This window comes from Mercenaria mercenaria, chromosome 11 (assembly GCF_021730395.1).
Source record: "Mercenaria mercenaria strain notata chromosome 11, MADL_Memer_1, whole genome shotgun sequence".
In the NCBI taxonomy this organism is placed as follows: domain Eukaryota; kingdom Metazoa; phylum Mollusca; class Bivalvia; order Venerida; family Veneridae; genus Mercenaria; species Mercenaria mercenaria.
In genome coordinates this window covers 25,425,462-25,448,671 of record NC_069371.1, presented here as the reverse complement: position 1 = coordinate 25,448,671, position 23,210 = coordinate 25,425,462, and the positions used below count along the sequence as shown (strand labels likewise).

General features: G+C 32.9%; 1 protein-coding gene across 5 annotated transcripts in view; it reads right to left on the bottom strand.

Annotated features, from left to right (window-relative positions):
• Positions 1-23,210, bottom strand: part of LOC123531397 (corticotropin-releasing factor receptor 2-like) — a 331,996-nt gene that overhangs the window by 73,200 nt on the left and 235,586 nt on the right. Inside the window, exon 1 of one of the 5 annotated variants that reach the window (XM_053518746.1) lies at positions 2,320-3,411. The exons of the other annotated variants lie outside the window; for them this stretch is intronic. Coding sequence (XP_053374721.1) covers positions 2,320-3,199 — 880 coding nt within the window. The 5' untranslated portion in view covers positions 3,200-3,411. Of the gene's footprint in view, positions 1-2,319; positions 3,412-23,210 lie in introns of those variants that run through there. 5 annotated transcript variants of the gene reach the window in all.

Genomic DNA, 23,210 nt, shown 5'->3' with positions numbered 1-23,210 from the left:
TATTTCAAACCTAAACTGAAAGGCCTCGGCAATTTTGTTAAAATGAAAACGATGTATTTTATTATATTTAGATACGTTGTCATGGGGCGATATCTTACAAAATAGACGTTTAAAATGTACTTCTTTATGCGATTTGAATATCTAAAATACATCAAAATAATACACATACACAGAAATTCAAATTGAAACCTAAACTGAACGAGTGTCAAAAAAGGTATTCAATAAGTATGTATATGTTGTTCATAACGACTTTGGTTGCCACACATTATTTAACATAGCGAAAACGAAATACGGTATAAGCCTTGTAACTTGTAGCCGATTTTCTCGAAATCTGTTTTCGGTATCACGGATATATAAGAATTAAAATTACGAACTGGTGATCGACTGAAACGTTTCGTTTTCCACGCTGCTCATCTTGTTTTCCCGCATAGCTACATGTTGCATGTTAAACGCCATTTCAACAAAAATATATGCTCTTTTTGATTGAGCATGAATGAATACTTGTTCGTATTACTTCTTCTCTTAGACTATATAAATAAAGTTATATAATTTTAATGTAAAGGGTATCTACTGGGTATTAATAGATGAAACATAACAGACTTTGCAATTAACGTTTGACAAATTCAAGTTTATGACCATATGAAAAGATATATCAAACTATGATAAGATATTTTTAAAAGTATATGATATGTCCCAAGTTAAACGTAATTACGGCAATTATGCATGAATATCAGCTACGATAGAATTCAATAAAATTGACTAGAGAACGGTCCATTTTGGATATGAGCCATAAAAAATGGCTGGAAAGTCAGTCAACGGAAATCATTTCGTGGAATAGAAATTGTGCCGTAAATATTGAAAAACCAGGCCTTAATGTTTTATTTTCTTATAATTATGCTTTCCTACGTTTTAGATATAAAATGAAAACCATTCAAACTGGATAGATAGAAAATACCTAACATACATAGAACTTAGAAATAAAATGGAAAGAATTTGTTACTGGAGAACGTACAAAGTACTACAACGTTACAGAAGGTAGTGCCCATGTCTAAAATCGGCCGAGAAATTTAAAAGTATCTTAGCAAACAATAGCGGCCGAAGAATATTATCTAAAAGTGGAAGTTTAAGGCATTTTATTAAAAAAAATCATACAAGACTAACTTAAAAAGCCGATCACAATGACAGGTTAGAAAAAATAATGATGTTAATAAATAATGCAAATGCCTTGGACGAAAATGAAATTCAGAAACAAAAGGAAATTAGAAAACTGTTAACGCAGTATACATTTAGCAAGTAAATATAGAAACTTTCGGATTGTTGCAATACAAAAACTGGTCATTAATTTCCTTTTGTTGATACATAAATCCTTTTTTCAAATTTACCCTAATTTACATGTATTTATTACAATTACTAACAACATTAACATACGCAAGTGTGTTTGTAAACACTGAACACTGAAGTTATCCTAATTTTAATTCTGATTTTTGTATCTGTAGTAATGTTTGCTAACGGAGAGAAAGCGGATTTAAAAACTAGGAGATTTGAATGACAATATTAAACGCAGACTACATGTTAAACTTACATTTTATCGTTTACATATTCAATACACCGAGTTTTGTCAACGAATGTTGAACTTGTGTTTCCGAAGCTCTATGCCATTTTCTAAATACCATTAAAACATCTATTAATTATACGTGACAAAATGGTACTTTTCCTTCCTCCTTAGAATTAACAACCCTGACGTTGTTAATAGGGGAGAAAAGATGTTATTTAATCAGGAGAATATAAAGTATTTTACAAGAAGGTATGAGTTAGATTAAAATCAAACCACTAAACGGACGCGAAAAGCAAAGTTTCACTTACAGTTTTGAAAGTACATATGCCCTTTTGACATTTAGAAAACATTTTCTTGGAAAATTACTGTAATTAAAAAGAGTTAATTGATTGTGCTCTACGGAGTATTTAATGATTACAAAACACGTATAATCCACAAAACATATAATTAAATCCGTTAAAAGCTGTTTTTGCATAGACCAAATTTCAGGAAATGTTCTAGCATTTCGATACAAATAATAATGTTGTCTGATTCTGAACACTTCGCAGACACTTTTATTTGTTTGAGTAATTCTAAGAACTTAAATACATATTTCATAAGAAAATACGATAGTGACTCAATTTTTATTATAAAAGATAAAAGGTATGTGTTAAAAAATGCAGATATCCAAAAGTTGGAGCAGCAAATATAACAGATTTCGGTACTCAAAAAAAAGGAAATATTTTATGATTAAGTAAGGAGCATAAAATACATTTCGTACTTACAATCTGTTTGTCCATAAAATGCTGCAAATGTACTTAAGCACAGTTTTTCCGCGTCCGATGGTTGATCCATTTCACCAGATCTCATTGTAAAATTTTCCGAATGTTTTAATGTATCTAAAAGAGTGTGAAGATATGCATATACATCTGATAGATTAGTAAATTCTATTCCGTCGTATAAATATTCATATTTCTGTGTCTGTGTTGCTTTCCGTTTATTTCGCACAACTGAAGATATCTTTGATTTGAAATAACTTTTACCATTTCCTGAATAATTTGCATTCGAAGAAAATCCTATTATTCCCCTCAAATGTGTTGTAATTTTCTTTCTAGATGTTTGCTGATCGGCTTTAATTGCTCGGAGGTCATCCAGGAAATCGTATGATTGTGTTTGTAATCTTGTGACATTGACAGGAATTAACTCTTTGCGCCTTGTGTCTATTTCTGTGTCCTTTGTTATATGATTGATCTCCCCAAATGGTGTCCTATTAATTTCGTTCAATAAGGATTTCTTTGTGGAATCGAAAAGCAATGTCTCTAATTCGGATGGAAAGTTTGTTTTATACCCTTCATATGCGGTCGTAATCTCATATACTTGCTGCGTAGATATCTCACTAGGAATTACGGCATTTAACTTTATATTGTTCTTGTTTCTATGGATATTATCGACATCAGGAATATCTTCTATGGAATCTTTATCAGACCATTGTTCTGAACTTAATTTATGGAATGTGAGTTTAGATGTTGCAGAGCTATTTGAAATTATTTCGAACATTCCATTACTCCTTTTTTCAATTGTGGAGTCAAGAAAACTGCAACTTGCTTGATAAGAATACAAATGTAGTATCACATAAATGATCTTAAAAAAGGAAATCCGAATCATTCTGTCAGTAATTACATAAAATGGAAATCAGCATAAAAATCCAAAAAAGAGACAAACTGACTCCATGAAAACATCCATTTACGATGCACGCACGAACACTAAACTAGTCAGTGTTTTATATTTAAAGGAAACTGTTTACCTCTCTGAGTTCACGGCAAGAAGCGCTACTGAATACTTTCCCAATAACTGTATCTGGTTTTATATCTCCAAAACAAATTCAACAAGCAATGAGCAAGCAGTGGTTAATGCTATTTTACACTTGCAAATTATACTTATCTCTTATTGGTAAATTTTCTTATTAACTCTGCCTGATATGTTGCTGTACCTGTATGGAATTAACTATAAATACCTCTCTTTGGACACATGCGATAGGTAAAGGCAAACAAGTCTTTTTATGAACAAAATCAACGGAGTACATTGCTCATCTAAGTTAACTCGGATTTGTTTACATATTCTTGTCAATTTTTAAAATTTCGCCTTATTGAGATATTTAAATCTTGTCATTTTTGATTTGATAGTCACTGTATTATATCTAATTTTCTTTCTCTTACTCTTCATCAAAATTGTACAAGCATTTCATATATCTTCTTTCGAAATTAATTGCGACTTATTGATGAAGATGCTAGTGCGGTATTACTGTACATATTTGCAAGGAAGGTAAATTCAATATAAAATAATACTGGGCTTTAACCATCATAGAAAACACAATTATCTTAATAGGGAATCGACCTAGACAATGCTGAATTATATGTCTTAGTTGCTAAGTTAAATATAGACAATTGATTTATCTGTTGATAATGTAGAACTGGTACCTTCCCAAGAAAATATAAGGAGAACACCTCTGAACTGACTAATAAACTGAAGCCACCATGAAAACAGCGTTCGAAAATGAAACAAAAACTAAATAGACCCTTTTTCCCAAAACTGATCAAGCAGACAAAACAGGACCTTCATTTGTTTGAAAGTCGTTTGAAAGTTGTTTTACATCGATATAGGACATGTACACTAACACTTAACAGTTATTTTATAAGTCGTGCTGAGGCCCTGCTAAAATTTAGTAGTACATCAAAATTGAAAATACTTAGATAAACTTCATTCAAGAAATTTTACAAGAATCGTTACTACAAATATTTTAAGTTTAAGCTTTTTTTATCTAAAGGTACTGTTTTGCTCTCAGTGAGAATAACTTGGTATTATCAAAATTTGATATGAAACCTTAAATGTATAATCCATATTATCCACATTATCCAACAATGAGAATGTTGTTATATCAGTATTTTGAAAATGCTTTAGATGCTTTACTCATTTTGAAGCATTTCCCCGACAGTTTAGGAGTAATTCGCTGCAAACAGTAGGATCTCACATGCATGGCCGCTGATATCAAATGTAACTTAAACACTTGAAGGTATTAGATCTCTAATGACACTGCAATTGCCATGTGATTGTGTGTTCTCGTAAGCATTTTTCGGATCGGACTTACATATATTACTAGAACTCATGCTTTCCGTGAAAACTGAAAAATTCTGAATAGCATACAAGTATATTGATTTTCATTACGGGTCTACTACCTTCTACAAAAATGTAAGACGTTAATTTGTTGATGCAACTAAGCCAGCGGGTAACTTCACATCAATTTACAACTAAAACTGTTTACACAACTTGAAAAAAGTTTCTTTGGGACCTCACATTTAGGACTATACTCAGACAATCAATTATTACAATTATCTCCTGCATTGAGTGCATTCAAGAGTGGGAGATATTGATGGTAAAATGTTGTAAAGGTTTATTTACATTATAAAATCTTTAATAACTTCTTCCAGATTAATTTTTGGTATGGTTTTGGTAAGCTTATAATAAAGAGCATGTTATTCTCTTTCACTCAGATTTTTGAGTTGTGGACTCTTGGCTAGTCTTTGATTTTGAGTTTACTAAAAGACAAAAGAAAGTTCAATATAAGCTCTTTCAAAGTATTGAAAGCAGCCTAAACTTACACTAAATTCTATTGAATTTATTCACCTGTTGAGACTTTTGATATAGTCTATAATTCGGAAAATCCCAAAATCAATGAAAATTCACACAGAAAAAAACTCTGTAAAGTCGAATGTAACATGTTTAGGGATTATCATGTTCTCGCCAGTCACCTTTTATTCGATTATATTAATGTCACAACTACGTAAACATTTCGGTAGCATGTTTCACATACACGTAATTTGTTAAAAAATCTACCGCTACTTTAATTGTTTAGAACTATTGCAAAATATTTAAAGTACACACACTCTCACACAGCAAATACACCATGGCAAAACAAACAAGCACCCACCATACGCTAGCCACAGGACAGTATAAATTAAAGGAATCCCCACCAGGGGAATTCCTAATACAAATCCGAATGGCACACATAAAAATATTCGTTCTACCGATTGGATATTCATCGACATGATATCCAGACAACAAACAATAATTAGTTGCTTCTCTGAGAAATTATATATAAGAAAAACTGTTATTTACAGTAATGTCACGCCAATCGTACAGACAATATTTGATTTGTGTCGCACGAAGAACAATACAAAATAGTAATGAGACATTCATTACACGATACATTGTGACGCATTGCCTGTAAGACAACCATTTATAGATATTGTTACTTACTTTTCTCCTGATGCGTTAGTTTTATTGCATCGGAACAAACTTTTTGGTCACATTTTGTGCTTATTAGTAAAACATAATTCGCTTTGAACGTATGCAGTGATATATTATTTAACTGTGTCTTAAAGTAACCTCACCTATCTGTTGTGGATCTGTTTGAATGCCTTAACAGTTCCAATGACGTTATTCCATCCGATATCGCTCTGGTTAATTATTAACTAATGCTACCCCTTAAAAAGTCACGTCCACATACTCGGACGTTTGTACAGTGGTTTCGGATACAGTATATTGTTTACAAAATCACATTGTTGAAAACAATATAATATTTTAATTGATATATTAGGCCCATTTAATAACTGCTTACAAGAAAGGCGAACAAATAGTCGCTCAAGGAACAATGCTATTCATTGTTTGCAATTTAGATAACTTTCAAAGCACTCGAACATTGCTTTTAATTAGTACTTGCGTACATTTATAAATACTTATCAGTTTTTGGTTTGAATTTAAGTATGCGTATCTTACATCAGTAGAGAAGATTTTCATACCTGGCTATTGGTTGCAATTTGTTTCCTTTGCTTAAGTAAGGAAATGGAGAGACAGCTTTTAAACTCGACGACCAACTGCGTCTCCATTACATTCATATTGTGTTCCCATATTAGTGATTAATTAAAACTAAAGAACGCGAAAGCAGGTTTAGAACGCCTGATGAGTTATAACCTAAAACTTTCAAAAATAGAAAAATATTAATTTTCAGATCCTACAAATAATAAAAAATGGTTTTGTGAGAATTTTGTTAATATTAATTGGAATTCTAAGGGTTATTTTTTTGTAATTGTGTGCTCAAAATTGCAACTCTTGTCACAGGTGTTGGTATTTCAACTGGTGCGTATAACAAAGCTGGTTTGGCCTGTTAGGTTGCGTGATTGTCACTATAGATACGGAGATTTTGTAGAATAGTCAGTTCTACGCAGACCACTCTTTGGTTAGTGCATACTTAGCATTAAAATTCAATTTTTTAAAGAAGGCTAATGTTTAAACTTTCCAATATTTAAATTTGTATTAAATGTAAACTAAATGTTAGTATTGAAATAAGTGTATATTTGGTATATGTTTTGTTATGTCTGAACTCGTTCCGTTTTACAGTATTTCGAGGAATAGTCTGAGTATTTCAATGTTTTATGCATTGGCTACGGAAGCACGTTTCCTCCTGTCTAAAAGTAAACATTGGAGAGGGGGTTTTTCGTGGGCGGTTCGTATTCCGTTTGAGAAATATACAATCGAATTTGTTTAATTTAGTAACATAATATAGATGTTAAAACAGTACTGTTTAGTTTACAGATTCGATTGTGGCATGCGTCATAATAGATATGATAACGGTATCGAATCTTTATTTACATATGTGAGCAATATTTACTTTGCATTGTAATGCAAGATGCCGTGAAAGATTGAAATTTTCTGTTAATAGAATGTTTAGTAATTATATTGTTGTATGTAAACAAAGTACATGTTATATGTAATCAGTAACGTATTTTGCATGCCGACTCCCAATCAGTTATGCTAACCAAATAAATAAGCGTCTCGTCTTGCAAAATAGATGTTGTTGTTGTTTTGTGCAGAGTCAGTGGAGACTTATAAGGTTATTAAAATATTTGATATTTATTAATTTACTTCCGTCGAACAACCACAACTGAGAAGAAAATGAAAGCCAGTTTAGGCACAACTATTTTTTTTCACAACTAAGACACATAATAGATTATGATATATGTCTTTATATGAGCCGCGTCATGAGAAAACCAACATAATACGTTTGCGACCATCATGGGTCCAGACCAGCTTGCGCATCCGCGGAGTCTGGTCAGGATCAATGCTGTTCGCTAAAAGTTTCTCTAATTGCAATAGGCTTTGAAAGCCTGACTAGACTGCACGGATGCACAGGTTGGTCTGGATCTATGTTGGTCGCAAACGCATTATGTTGGTTTTCTCATGGCGCGGCTCATATGTTTTACCTCTACTTTACTGCTTCAGACGTTTCAGACGTTTTTGTCAGCTTATTTATTAACAAAAAAAAAAAAACAAAAAAACATTACAGTTTGAAAATAAAGTGGAGTACCGCAGTACTTAATAGTGAAGATACGACATTTTTGCTAACAACAAAATGTTACATTAATGCACAGGTGTCATTATTCCTAATTTTTTTTGAATTCATCTGCAGACGTATGCCTGCATATGCGAAACGTTAACAATCTTCTGCTCACAGGAATTTTAAATGCATTCTATGGAGTATCCATCCTAAATTGTGTGTGGATTTGTCGTTATCTTACGCATATAAGCTGAAGTTTAGTAGCAGTTTTACACTGTAAATTCAAATGTACTCACACTCGACACTTAATGGATAATCGTTATAATTAACAAAAAAAAATCAAAACATTACAGTTTGAATAATTAAAGTGAGTGCTGTACTTAAGTGAAGTATACGCTCACTTTTAGCTAACAAACAAATATTTCTAATTAATGCCGGTGTTAATTCTTAATTTTTTTGTTCACAAGTATTTGATATGCGTAAACTCGTGAACTATTTTCTGTCACAGGAATTGTAAATGATTCTTATGGTATATCATACCAATAAAAATTGTGTTTGGGATTGGGGCGTGTATTTCGATATAAGGTAAGTTGTAGCGTTGTTTATCATGTAAAATCAGAATGATTATCAAACTGACTATTTTTCACTGATTAAGTTTATTTATTTATGTTACAAAATTACATACAATGAAAACAAAGTTTGAAATAAAGGAAGTTCCCGCGTGTAATGATGTAACATTTTCTATCACACGAAAATGTTTTCAATAAGTCACAGCTTGTCATTATCCTATATTTTTGACTAAGTAGTCTGCAGAACTTGTAAATTGATATAGCGAATCGTTGAACACTCTGCGCCAGAATTTTACAATGCATTCTATGGAGTAATCAAATTTGGTGGTTCTTAATTCTAAGCTAAAGCTGAGTTTCGTAGAGCTTACACTGTAAATTGCAAAGCTACTCAAATGATGCAACTTTATCGTAACAACAAAATGAAATTTTACAAATGAGTCGCTTTATTTCTTACAGGTGTGCATTTTACGGCTTCCAAAGGTATTTTATGTATGCTAGAGTAGAATGACATTATATCCTATTCTTTTACATACGGAATGAAACTATTTCAAATTATAAAACAGGGTATGTTAAGCTGTAATATTTTTCACAAATAATATGCAACATCTCGGAGGGTTCTGATTTGGATTTCAAGGTAAATTGTAAATGTTTCTTTTTGAAATGACATTTAAATTTTTGAGAATTTGGAATTTGGTATTGGCTCTACTGCAATTACATGAAATTGAAACATTTGATAGAGAACATTCATTAAAGTCAAACACCAATTAACAAAGATCAGAACTTATGGAATGAGGATATGGATACGGAATAAAGGTTAAATTTTTCGTTGCCATTTCCAAGTGATTATTTAAAATGATTTTTTTACCATTTAACAGTATGATTAATTCGTACAAATTTGCTGACATCATGGATTTGGTTTTATCAAATGAATGTTCGCCATTCTATGATAAACAGGGGTCTTCTTAACAAATACTAATGACATATTATTTGTTTACGCGAGGTTAAATAGGACTCTAATGTCTGGAAAATATATAAATCGTTTCATTATTGAAGGGGAAAAAAAACGGTATGAAAAATTGGTGGAAACTAATGAATATTTTGAAAGGAATATGTAGTTTGATGTCATTAAAATAATTTGTTAGAAAGCGAAAATATTCGCAATTTAGACATGCGGTTAGGAAGCGGTTTGAAAATATTTCTTGCTTCAGGAATATAAAGATGTTTCCTTACTCAGCATAAGTAATTCGCCATGACACGGATTTTTTCGATGAATGAAGCATCTTTCTAACAGATTAAATACTTTTGACATATTGTTACAGGTTAAATAGATTATGCCAAAATAATATTTCAATGCGATAATTATTAAAGGGAAAAAACGAAAAAAATTGTAAAAGGAAACATTACAGAAGACATATAAAAGCAATTATGTTTGAGTCATAACTATCTTAGTGGAACGCATTAATTAGGGTCATATAAAAATAGCTTGTATGAATATCACGGTTCTTTAGGGAATATTCCGATTTGGCGCAAATTCTTCGCTGAAGAAATAGTCATTTTCCGAGCAAAGATAATAACCTTTTTATTACATAGCATTTACACGTATAAATATTATGTAATATATCATACATATGTTAATAGCTGAATAGGATTGGACATATCTGAACTAAATAGAAATAAAATAGTTTATTCTCAACACCGATTACGTCACGTCACCGATATGAAATTCAGACGTAGTGTATGGAAATATTGACGTTTTCGGTACATGTAAATTACAGGGAATAGGAAACGAGTTGTAATAGGTGAATATTATCTGAATTGCACAAATGATACTTGCTAACAGAATAGTCGTTTCCGTCCACCCCTATATAATATCAGTATTAGTGGATATAGACAATTGGATAGAACTAACACTTTGTATCTCTCTATTCAATGTCTATTATTCAGGTGGAAGGAGGGGGCTTGTCGAATATCAACTAGTCAGTTTATCTCCACCTCATAGTACACACTAGCAACCAGCTAGTTTATTGATCAGGTACGTGCCAGTTTCTTGCTCGGTCATCATCCATTTATTCAGGTAAGTAATCAACTGGTCAGTTACTTCCCAGTTCAACGACTACAAATTCAGATATGTAGGTATAAACATTTAAGAGGGAAATCTATCTAAGTGTGTATATAAAAACATAACGCGCTGTGAGGAAGGTTCTTCCTCATCTATGATTCAAATATGAAGGTATAATCATACTAGGGTAGAAGGAACCGACTAGTCAGTTTTTTTTCCAACTGTACACTATTATATAAGCTTGTAATACATACTAGGAGGGAAAAAATAAATTGTTAGTTTCTTACCCATTCATCTGCTGCTATTCCGATAATGTAGATATGGACTCACTAGGGGGGTGGGGCAGAGCCAACTTGTCAGTTTCCTCCCGCTGTCAGTTATGTAGGTAGATATAGAGATAATATGTAGAAAGAACTAGTTTATTTCTTCTCCATTTATTGTTATATATACATAATTCATACTTACATGGGGGATGGATGGGAAAACTTCCCGGGTGTCGGGGCAAGGTTGGCATGAAAAACGTTTGAGTACAATTTCAAAACTACTGAGAAATTGCCTACAAACGTTCAAAAATGTTAAGCAAAATGATAAACAAACAATTAATAATATTAAACAGAATTTTTACGAATTCCCCTATACCTTAACCCACAGCTCGTGGGAATGCACACGACAAAACACACACACTCACACGTAAAGACACTCTCAAACAGCAAATACACGATAGCAAAAAGAACAAGTAAAAGAAAACAGTGAGGCAAACGTCACTTAAAGCAGTAATTAGTGCACATAACTTCACTCTTATACCCGAAGTATGCCAGCTACAGGAGACAGTGTAAGTTAAAGTAATCTCCGCCAGGGGAATCCCTAACACAAATCCGAATGGCACAAATAAAAATTTGGATATTCATCGACGTGATATCTAGATTTCTCAAGGAGTTCCATAAAAACAATAATTAGTTGCTTCTCTGAGAAATTATATATAAATGAAACTGTTATTTACAGTAATGTCACGCCAATCGTACATGTACAGACAATATTTGATTTCAGTCGCACGAAGAGCAATACAAAACAATAATGAGACATTCATTACACGAAACACTGTGACGCATTGCCAGTAAGACAACCATTTATAGCTACGTACTTTTCTCCTGATTTGTTAGTTTTATTGCATCAAATCCAAATGTTTGGTCACAGTTTGTGCTTATTAGTAAAACATAATTCCCTTTGAACGTATGCAGTGATATATCATTTAACTGTCTCTTAAAATAACTCACCTATCTGTTGAAGATCTGTTTGAATGACATTACAGGTCCAATGACGTTATTCCATCCGATATCGCTCTGATTAACAATTAATTAATGCTATCCCTTAAAAAGTTACGTCCACAAACTCGGATGTTTGTCCAGTGGTTTCGGACACAGTACACTGTTTACTCAATCACATTCATGAAAACAGTACAACATTTTAATTGATATACATTTGTAGTTGGCCCATTTAATAACTGCTTACAAGCAAAGCGGACAAATAGTCACTCAAGGAACTATGCTATTTATTTTTTGTAATTCAGATAATTTTCAAAGCAGTCGACCATTGCTTTTAATTAGTACTTGCGTACATTTATATTTTTTGGTTTGAATTTGAGCGTGCGTATCTTACATCAGTAGAGAAGATTTTCACACTAAGCTATTGGTTGTTTCCTAGGCTTAAGTAAGGAAAGGAAGAGACAGCTATTAAACGCTATGATCAAATGCGCCTCCATAACATTCATATTGTATCCTCATATTAGCGATTAATTAAAACTAAGGAACGCGAAAGCAGGTTTAGAACCCCCTGATGAGTTATAACCTAAAACTTTCAAAGATAGAAAATATTAATTTCTAGTTTCTTGAAATAACAAAAAAAAAAAAGGTTTTATGAGAATTCTGTTAATATCAATTGGAATTCTGAGGTTTTAATTTGTTGTAATTACGTGCGCAAAATTGAAACTCTTGTCACAGGTGTTGGTATTTATACGGTTATTACAAGATTTGATACTTATTAATTTACTTCCGTCGAACAACCACAACGGAGAAGAAAATGAAAGCCTGTTTAGGCACAACTCTTTTTTCAAGACACATATGATATATATGTCTGTAATTAACTATATGTTTAACCTCTGATTTACTGCTTCAGACGTTTCAAGCGTTTTCGTCAGCTTATTTATTAACAAAAAAAAACCTTAGTAGTTTGAAAGTACCTCAGTACTTCATAGTGAAGATACGACATTTATGCTAACAACCACATGTTACATTTATGCACACGTATTATTATTCTTGAGGTTTTTTTTTATTTATCTGCAGACCTATGCCTACATATGCGAAACGTTAACAATCTTCTGCTCACAGGAATTTGAAATGCATTTTATGGAGTGTCTAAAATACATGTTCTGTGGACTTGCCATTATCTTGGGCATGTAGGCTGAAGTTCAGTAGAATGAAATAATACGAATGTTACGGAAGTAAAATAAAACTGAATAGACGACATTTAAAATTGTTACCGCTTATAGCATAGTATTATTTGTATTTGTTCAAACACATTTCTTTGACTCAAAAATGTCAAAAATTCATTTTTAAATACTGTTTTGGGATTATTTGCTAATTTTATATGTTTTTTCTCGAAAATGCTGTATAAAACACGTTCTAAACTAAGCTTTATTTTGTTTCATTTTGGAAATACGAAACGTATTATTTGATTGCGCGTGCGTCCGTCTGTCCGTCATATTTTGTGTCCGGAGCATAACTTTATAACCGTTAAAGGTATTGAATTTCAACTTGGCATATAGGTAGATGGCAATGAGACGATGTTCAGAGCGTTTAAACCGGCTCTGTACGTCAAAAGTCAAGGTCAAAAATTGAGCTTAAATGTAAAATATGCCTATCATATTTTGTTTCCGGAGCATAACTAAACAACTGTGCAAGATTGACCTCAACCTTGGCATGTAGTTAGGTGGTGAGGAGATGATGTGCAGTGCACTGGAACGGAATCTGTAAAGGTCAAGGTCACAAACTGAGCTCATAGGTCAAATTTGTCTGTCATATTTTGTGTCCGGAGCATAACTTTTAAACCAGTCAAGGTATTGACTTCAAACTTGACATGTAAGTACGTATAGTGAGAAGACGATGTGCAGAGTACATAAACAAGGGCCGTAAGTCAAAGGTCAAGGGTACAGCAAGGTCAAACTGCCAATTATATTTCCTGTCCAGAGCATAACTTCAAACGTTTTTTTTATTTGGCAGATCCCTTTTTTCTTCACTTCCATTTTTTTTATAGAATTACTCAACATTTTTGTTACTATAAATATCTATTTTAAAACTTTTTAGTATTGACCGTAGGGAAAACCGAAACCACTTTTCTGTGGTAAAACATGGATGGTACCTCAAATTTTTAGGTGTTTTGTGACATATCTGTATCTGGTAAGGATGTTTTGCGGACTTTCCCTTTGTTTCTGTCCTTTGGACTTCAACAGTCTAGTTCTTTAAATTTTGCTCCCATCCTATTTGGCCGAATATTGCCCCATATTGCGGAGCTCTTGTGTTCTTTCTGTTTCTCTGAAACGTTTTCGTGCTTATTGCTTTGCAGACCTTTTAACACAATTTTGGAACTCAAATCAAAACAAATAAATCTCACCCAATGATTTCTGCTAAGAAATTAAGTTTCATAAATCTCTTCTTCTTTCTATCCCGAATTAGCTTCCACATTGAATGGAGTCAATAACCGAATCTCTCTAACACAAAAGCCCTAGATTAAGTTTTGAACTGTCTAAATAAAATCAACATGTCTCAAAGTGTGTACCTCACAATCCTATGATAACATAATACGATCATTGTAAACTGGCATATGGTAAATTAAGCATACGGTGAAGTAAATTTGATTTAAGTTTTTTGACGAAGATGAACAGCTGAATAATAGTTGTTACATTCATTTTTGCAACAGAAAACACAGTTATGATACACATATAACCATTATTGTCGGAGCAGTATATACTAATTTCACAAAAGTTTAGAAGAAATGGTACATGCAACTGATAAATCATCAAGTAATAGGAATGCCTCTGAAAAATTAGTACCATTTCCTCCTGGCAGTGGTAACACTCAGCCTGAATTATTGGAATAAACGTGTACCAACATTTCCACAAAAATGCGAGACATAGCTTTCTTTCAGCAAACTTTGATTAGAAAAAAGGTAGCGCAAACACGTTCTGTATAGTGCTTTCGTCTGCAGGTTTTCGTGTGTGTTGATAGCAATGTTTTTACCAACTCCGTCCATATTATTATTTAAGTAGAAATGTTGTAGACTGCACGCAGGATATTTCGACAAATTTGTACTATGCAACAAAGGATTTTAAGAGATTTATCTGCATGTTTTACTGATAATACACGTAGTTCAAGTGCCTGAGATAGCCTTATAAGGTCTCCCCGTATTTAGAATCAATGCGTTTTCTGGTCCTTTGGTATCATGGAGCCAACTCAATATCTAGGAAAGGACGCAAGTGGTGTTCCATTTTCCATTGCCTCTCTTAAACATACTCATTGCCATGAAAATATGTAAATATGTAACTGTACCAATAAGGAGAGGACAACCGTAAGCTGACAAAGTTTTCTGTCTAATTCCTAACTAATGTTCTGTAAATATTCCATGTATTACTGAAATAAAATATGTTTAAACTAAACATACTCAGTCAAACTGAACATGCTTTAATTTTGCTTGGTTGCTTTCTACGCTTCCAAATGTTTTGTTTAATACTGCCTAGAGTAGAACTGTTCACATCTTCACTTTTACAGTACTGCACGAAGAAAATAATTTTCTAAATTTTGAAAGCGGTATATCCTTTTAAAGCTGTCATTTAAATCAGTTTTTCACAAATACTTAAACTGTTTAGCATTCTTAGTTTTTGATTTTCAAGGTAAAATTGTAAGATGTTTCTTTTTAAATGTTATGTTGAAAATGATTGAAGTTTCGGGAATGGCGGCTCATACTTGCAATTACTGAAATTGATAACATTTTGAATAGTAGAATGCCATTTAAATATACTTACAAATTACCTAAAGCATCAGTTTGATTGATGTTTGACTATGTTGTTGCTTTCATCATTTTCAAAATAGTTTTAGCACGCGAATATGAGACATGGAAAGCAAGGTTTGAAATATTGTCTTGCCTTTTCAAGTGCATATTAAAGATGTTTCTCTTACCATTTAACCAGTCAAATATGATTTCGTAAAATTCGCCAAGACACAGGATTTGTTTTCTAATAAATGATAACATCTTTAAAGACATTACAGGTGTAAGGTAAAAGAAGAAGTGTTGAACGTGGTAAGTATTCTCATCATCTGTTGTAGACGGTACAGAATCACTCTAAAAGTACTACCAAAGTAATACCAATTTACCTTCAAAGGAAACAAGTTCTTTACCATTCGAAAACATCATTTATTCTTTAAGAATTTAATGTTATTTGTATCCTGAATAAGTATACTCTTTAATTTGAACAATACGACAGACAATGAATGTATGTCTGTATATTGCAAATGGATGTAATATTCTTTTGAAATTTCAGTTACTGATGAGATATAATTGCTCTTTGAGTTAAGACACCTGAACAACAAGTAAAGGGGAAAACAGAACAAAAGCAATGATAGACACATTAAACGGCTGCAAACTTTTCATCCGCATGGCATGTAAATACAAATATTTAGACAACATAGAAAAAGTAGACCATGTAGACAACGGCGACTCTGACACTGAAAGGAACACTGTAGTACGATCAGTGACACACCATTTAGGAAATTGTTAATAGACTAAGGAAATAAATATCAACCGAAGTAGTGTAACAGAAAGGCTTTACACTTCTAACCCTTACCATGCTAAGTTTCTAAGATGAACTGGTCTATCATTCAATTTGGACAGTACCATTTGTTGTTTGAAGATGTGTTCACTGAAAATTTACATACTGAATAGCGAAAGGCAAGATCACTTGCCGCCAGCAGGCTAAAGGCTTAAGTTTCCAATTTCGGTTGTTCACATTCAGCCTCAATATACGGTAACTAACTCATGCAATGTTGCCATGTACCGGTCGTTTGGCTGGAGGAAAGCTATGGCAATGTTAAGAGCAAACTCACAATTCGTTCTATTGATGTAACGTTCACCGCCATGATAAATATGCCCACTAAAAGCTGTTATTAGTTGTTTCTGGGAGAATGTAAATTACAGAACCTGTTTGTAGTTATGTCGTGTCTATTTAAGAAACAAGAATTGATTTGTGTTCACTGTTACTATAGTAAAACATTTATGAGTCGTTTATCATATGAAGCATTATAAAATATTTGCCTGTAACATAACAATTTATTACAGATTATGTTCCAGAAATTCCTGCATTGCTAGTTAACATGCAACAATGCAGTAGCTCTCTCATCAACTGGATTCGAAATATGTATTGTTTTTATTTCAGAAGGAATAAACTAAATCATACATCATGAAAATTTAAAAAAAAGTGTTCATGTTATACAATACATTTTTGGAACACACGTGACTGTTTAATAATCACAGAAGATATCATTTTCCTAAACTAGATCTAATAATGTTTTTCTTAACGTTCACTGTTGTTACATGTAGTACATGCAATATATCAATTTTGAACTTTAAACAGAATTAATTATCACACCCACATATGTTTTGCCGTGGGATGTGAGGGCAATATATATTCTAATAATAATGATAGTCAGACTTTATAAAGTTTCTTTATGCTATTAACAGTCGCCTTGACTATTTTTGAATATGCCATCTCGATCCGAATTACAAACGAACGTAATGTTCCATGCGTTCAGACGAGTATAAACCACATTCAGGTTTCTTACAAATCCGCAAGTCGCGCTATAGAGATTCGTGGAAGATTTGCCTGGTGTGACAATGTCATTTTTTCTACCCTTATATTCGAATTTTAACAGCAGTTTGCAATAAATGTTATATTATTTCTTTCCACAGGTATAGAAGAGACATAATAAATGTCAGATTGTCGATCTTTGCAACTTTAAAGCTGCTCGCCCACAGATTGGGTGAACTTTTCAAGTTTTGTACTGAATGTACATGTATATATGACACTGAAAAATGATAACGTGGGTGAAAACAAAAGTTAACAATGTAATTTTTCTGTATTATTTCAAATGCGTGGCAACGGTTTATTATCTTTAGACTATAGTTTTGGTTATTTACAGGAATAGCTTTCAAAAGTCTTAAGTCAGTAAGTTTGTACCACTAGTTACTTCAGAGTTCTCACTTGTTTATGGGTGTTTGAGGGAAATTATTTTTCGCCTAAAATTTGTGGGTTAGTCTTTTTAAATAGAACAATCAAGAAAAAGGCACGCACATTTTAATTCCAACTCTCCATCCAACAGAAATACATTTCCTGCTTTAAAGATATTTTTAATCTACTAAATATCACATAGTCGTGTCGATTCTTCTTTTACTCTGCCCTGGAAAAATAGTTTGAGCTATAATTGGATGTTATTCCTGTTGGTTAGATTGTCGATTTTGAAAGTTCAGACGTCAAAATATGTATGTAATCACAGTGGAAAGGGTCCATTCATATCATTACGAGAACCTTGTTTATATGAAAATAAACGTATTCTTGTACCTCTATATAAATATATAGTGAGTGTAAATATTTATAAATTGAATATTTTTACTTCTTCTCTTTCGGAAAACGTAAACCTGTTTTCATTGCGTATTGAGTTCGAACAGTTCTATTGAAATAATTAAAAGAATCTTATTTTTTCGTAAACTTGTCTCGAAATTAACGTTCGAATCCCTTTAACTTTGTGTGTATATTTAACCAACACAAATTTGTCTTATTTTAGTTTATACATGATTTATTTTAGATCGACTGTAAAGCAAGTTCTACAACTTATATTAATCACTATTGACACCTCATTCCTAATGGAACCCATCGCCACGAGGGTATGAGAGAAGCGGCTAGTTTCCATTTCAATGCTGAGCGCCAAGCAAGGGAGCTACTGGTACCATTTTTCACGTCTTTGGTATGACGCGGCCAGGGATCGAACCCACGACCTCCCGCACCCGAAGCGGACGCTCTACCACTAGGCTATCGATGCGGAATTGTATTTTTTGTGAAGAGAATTTAACTACATTGCATATGCGTAATTCGATTAAAAAAGAACCTTAAATGTAAATGAACTCCTCCAGTGTCCTACACGTATTAAGTATTATTCATGAGATGTTTACATTTCATTTTTTATTCAAAAATAAACTTATCATGAAAATCTTCTATAAACCTTCGCATATATCCAAGTATGAATTAAATATGATTAACGTTTAAATACTTCAAGTACGTCATAAGATATACTTCGCCAACCTAAATTCACGCAGATTTAACATATAATGGCTCCTTTGACGCATGCAATTAAAAGAAAAACATATAACAAGGCTTCGGTTTGTTTGTTTTTTAGTCCTAACAAATTTATTACTGTCAACACTTATCACTCCATTCCCGGAGGGAAGCTGCAAATATGTTTGCTTCAGTTGAAAACGATAAATGTTGAAACCTGTCTCTTACTATTTCTACAATTGCCTTGATGTGTATATACCTATTTTTTAAAGATCATGTGTGAAATCACGAGAAATTTAATCAAAGCAGTTATCACGTAATATGTTTTTGTTTGTTTGTTTTTGTTTTCTTCTTTTTTTTTTTTTTGTTGGGGGAGTTTTTTTATTGAGTGGACTTATACCTGCTAAGATCATTGCGTTATTCCAATCTAATTACATGTGTGCGTGCGACATTTCCAAGATTTTTTTCTACGGACATACTTTTTTTCAAATTGTGCATATATTTTCTTCTGTATATTTTGATGGTGAAACAAGATACAGGTGGCAGTTTCAGTAGTTTTTTTAGGTAATAATGTCATTTAAACAAGATCTGTAACGAATAACATGAAAATAACTGAAACGCATTATGGAAAGGATTTAGATGTTTCGTGTGAGTAAATATAATAATATTTGCTTCTTTTTCCGTGTATTTTCAAAGTAAAACATAGACCCCAACACATTAGTTTGACAGAACATTTTGCAATATTTCGAAAATGCATAAGGTGTTCCACTTCAAGCAATTAGTTATTTTTACTCCAGAGAAATTAAGTTAATTGAAATATTATAATTAATAATGTGGACCAGGTGTTCTTTCTGGAAATAGTTTCGCGTGCACTCTTTCAGCATAAAATGGGAAAATACAGAACATTAATAAGTCATTTATCATGTACTGGGATGAATTGTATAACAATAATTTATGATACGACTGTCAAAGTTCAGTCATAAACTAATATTCTGCATTATATTTATCATTCTATTTCTCAGGATGTGTATTATAATTGAAATTTATTAGTAGTTGTGTCAATACAGTGTTGAGGATGTTATCTATTTTTTTCTATCTGTTAAAGGCTTATGTTCCAAAATAAATTTCAGATGCAAAACGATAAGATTTGCCCAGATATTACGTGAGAAAGTTCTTGGTAGTTCATTCGTCTGAAATATTGCAGGCAGACAGTATCAGTTAAGACACACCTACCTACGGATCTATGACTTATGTTACGTCAGATACGTTACTTATCCTCCGCATTTTCTAAATGGTGCGCAGATATATCCACAACAAGTTAAGTACCACAACCCTTTAACGAATCGGGTTCGTGTCCAGCGTGAGCTTATACATTAGTTTCGAAACGTGTAAGAAGACCTTAATCTAAGCATGACCAATACAGATAAACTATTATCAGGAGCAGGCGGACGATGATTACCCTGTTATTGTAACAATGGAAACTAGTCGTCAGTTTTTACTAATGATATCTATAATCTTACAGAATTAGCATTAATTGACCTAAATTGGCTGTGATAGTTTTCATGAAACAGTAACTGAAATAGCTTTACTTTTTAAAGCAATTTCTGTGATTAACTCTACTCTGTAACTAGTTCATTTCACAGCCCTAAGAATGTTGAAAATAATGCGAATTTTCTCTCTCGTTTGAAAATATTGACACTATGCATTTAACGATGTTCTGTACCTCACTGTCTTTATTGTAATGTTATTAAACATGACATTTGAAATAGATTTCATAAAATATGAACCACATTATATATAAGTTGTTAACACTATGCTTTACCTCACGAATATTCTAAGGAAGTATTCTCTATCCAACGGAAGTAATTATTTATAATGCTATACTCTGACTGAAGCACCGCCTCGGTAGCCTAGTGATAGAGAGTCCGCTTCGAATGCGAGAGGTCGTGGGTCCGAACCATGGCCGCATCATTCCAAAGACGTAAAAATAGTACTAGCAGCTTCCTCGCCTGAAGCTCAGCATTAAGAGGATAGTGCTAGGTCTGGTCAGCCCGGTGTCAGTACAATGTTACTTGATGGTATATCATGCAACGTGTCTACGGCGTGATATTCCAGTGAGGCAGCGCTATAAAATTGAACTGAAGAAACATGCAGTTCAAAAAATAGCGAAAACAGTTCAATTAATGTTCATTCGTATCTGTACACTTTACCATTTTCCTTTACAAATGTATAGCCCCTGAAAATACTTTTAAAAGGGCCGTTTTACTTTAACAACGATCTTGTTCTAACGAAATTCCTTAGATACGCACACAGGATAACCGTTTTACTATTTTAGCTACGTGAAAATAGATGATGTTTTGTATACATGTATCAATAGTTAATGGGGTTTATTAAATAACATTTTGTTTCTAATTTAATGATTAAATAAATGGAGAACGGAGTTCTTTAAAACAAAATATGAGCCGCGCCATGGGAAAACCAACATAGTGGCTATGTGACCAGCATGGATCCAGACCAGCCTGCGCATCCGCGCATTCTGGTCAGGATCCATGCTGTTCACTAACCGTTTCTCTAATTGTAATTGGCTTTGAAAGCGAACAGCATGGATCCTGACCAGACTGAGCGGATGCGCAGGCTGGTCTGGATCCATGCTGGTCGCAAAGCCACTATGTTGGTTTTCCCATGGCACGGCTCATATATTTTTATCAAATACATCACTGGTTTTATTAATAAACTGATTCTATCTTTTGTACGATATTTAAAATCCGCGAATTACGATCTTCAAGTTCTGGTTTAAAATATGGTTTTAAATTTAATTACCTGACAGGATTAGATACTGTGTTCAATTCTTTCGTCTGGTTACTATAACATGGCCAGGTATATTCGATTCATAATTCAATTGTCACAGGGCTCGTATGTTTACATTTGCAGTAACAAGTCTACGTCGAGTCAGATTACATGATTATGTTTTTACACAGAAAGGGAGGGTCTAATTTTCCTAAAATGTCAAACTTAATTTTCAGTCTCGTGTGTAAATTTCCAGTTCGATAAGAACAGCGGGGAGTTCAATGATTTCGTAAGTAAATCAGTGGAAATGCAGTTACTGTAAAGCAGTTCACATGACTTTCTTATTCTCATTTACGTTTTGTATTTGCCTTACATGGCTAATGTGACAGGCGTCCTGGAGGAACTTAAAAGTTTTTAGATAGCTGAATATTTGTACTTACCAATACCTCTGCTGTTACTGAAGTTATCCTGACGAAAGTTGTGCGTTCACTACTTCCTAAAAGGGATCTATATTTGTATTAAGTTTTATGAAGACCCATCAATTGGCTACCTTGCTTTATTGGAATTTATGAATTTTAAAATAATGAAAGGGTAATAACTCATCATTGCCCTATATTAATCTACATTTGTGTAAAGTTTCAAAAAGATCCATCAATAGAATATGTTTATTAGATATAGTAAGAGATCCCTACTTTTTAGCAAATCAATGGGAAAACTTTGCTTTAATTGAGTCAAAGGAGATGACACTGTATTTGAGCAATGCATAAAGGGACGAACAGCCGGATGGCAAATGCTAAATCTATAATCCACCCCCTTCGGCGGGGATACTGAGTAAAAATTTCAAATTAAAACGGTGCAACGACTGATTTTTCGTCAATTTATTAAGGACTAAAAGCTTTTTCCTTTTGAATTCCACTTACGACAATTTGATAAATTTGCTCACATGGAAAACTGAAATTAAAATGTGTTGTATGAAATTATGTCGTGCTCAATTTGGATACGAAGTCAACTGATTTATGTCCACGATCAAATCCTCATTAAACACTAATGAGACATTCAGCTTGTTGTTAACTGTAAATTGTTGCTTAAATATAGAACTTACAGCCCTTTTTAGATTAAGTTTGTTCCATTTAAAAATCACAGTTGTCTCATTTGTTTTACTACAATAAGACATAGTTCAGTTTAAGTTTCTTTTTACTCTTCAATATGCGTATAAATTGTCTACATTTATCTTACTCTTTTAAGATCGTTCAGTGTTAAACACAGGGGGATGTCAATTTTAGACATGATGTTCTTGAAATAAATCTGATTTAAGAATTCATTAACTCCGAAGGCTGATATTTGAAAGTATTCCAGCAATGTTAGCGCAAGCAGTAAATAAGAAAATAGTGTTAAAAGACTGAAATTGCAGCAGTTCAAACTACATCCGATAATTGTTGTATAACTTACTTTCTAAATAAACTAAAGTCGAATCAACGATGACCTCGACGCCTATG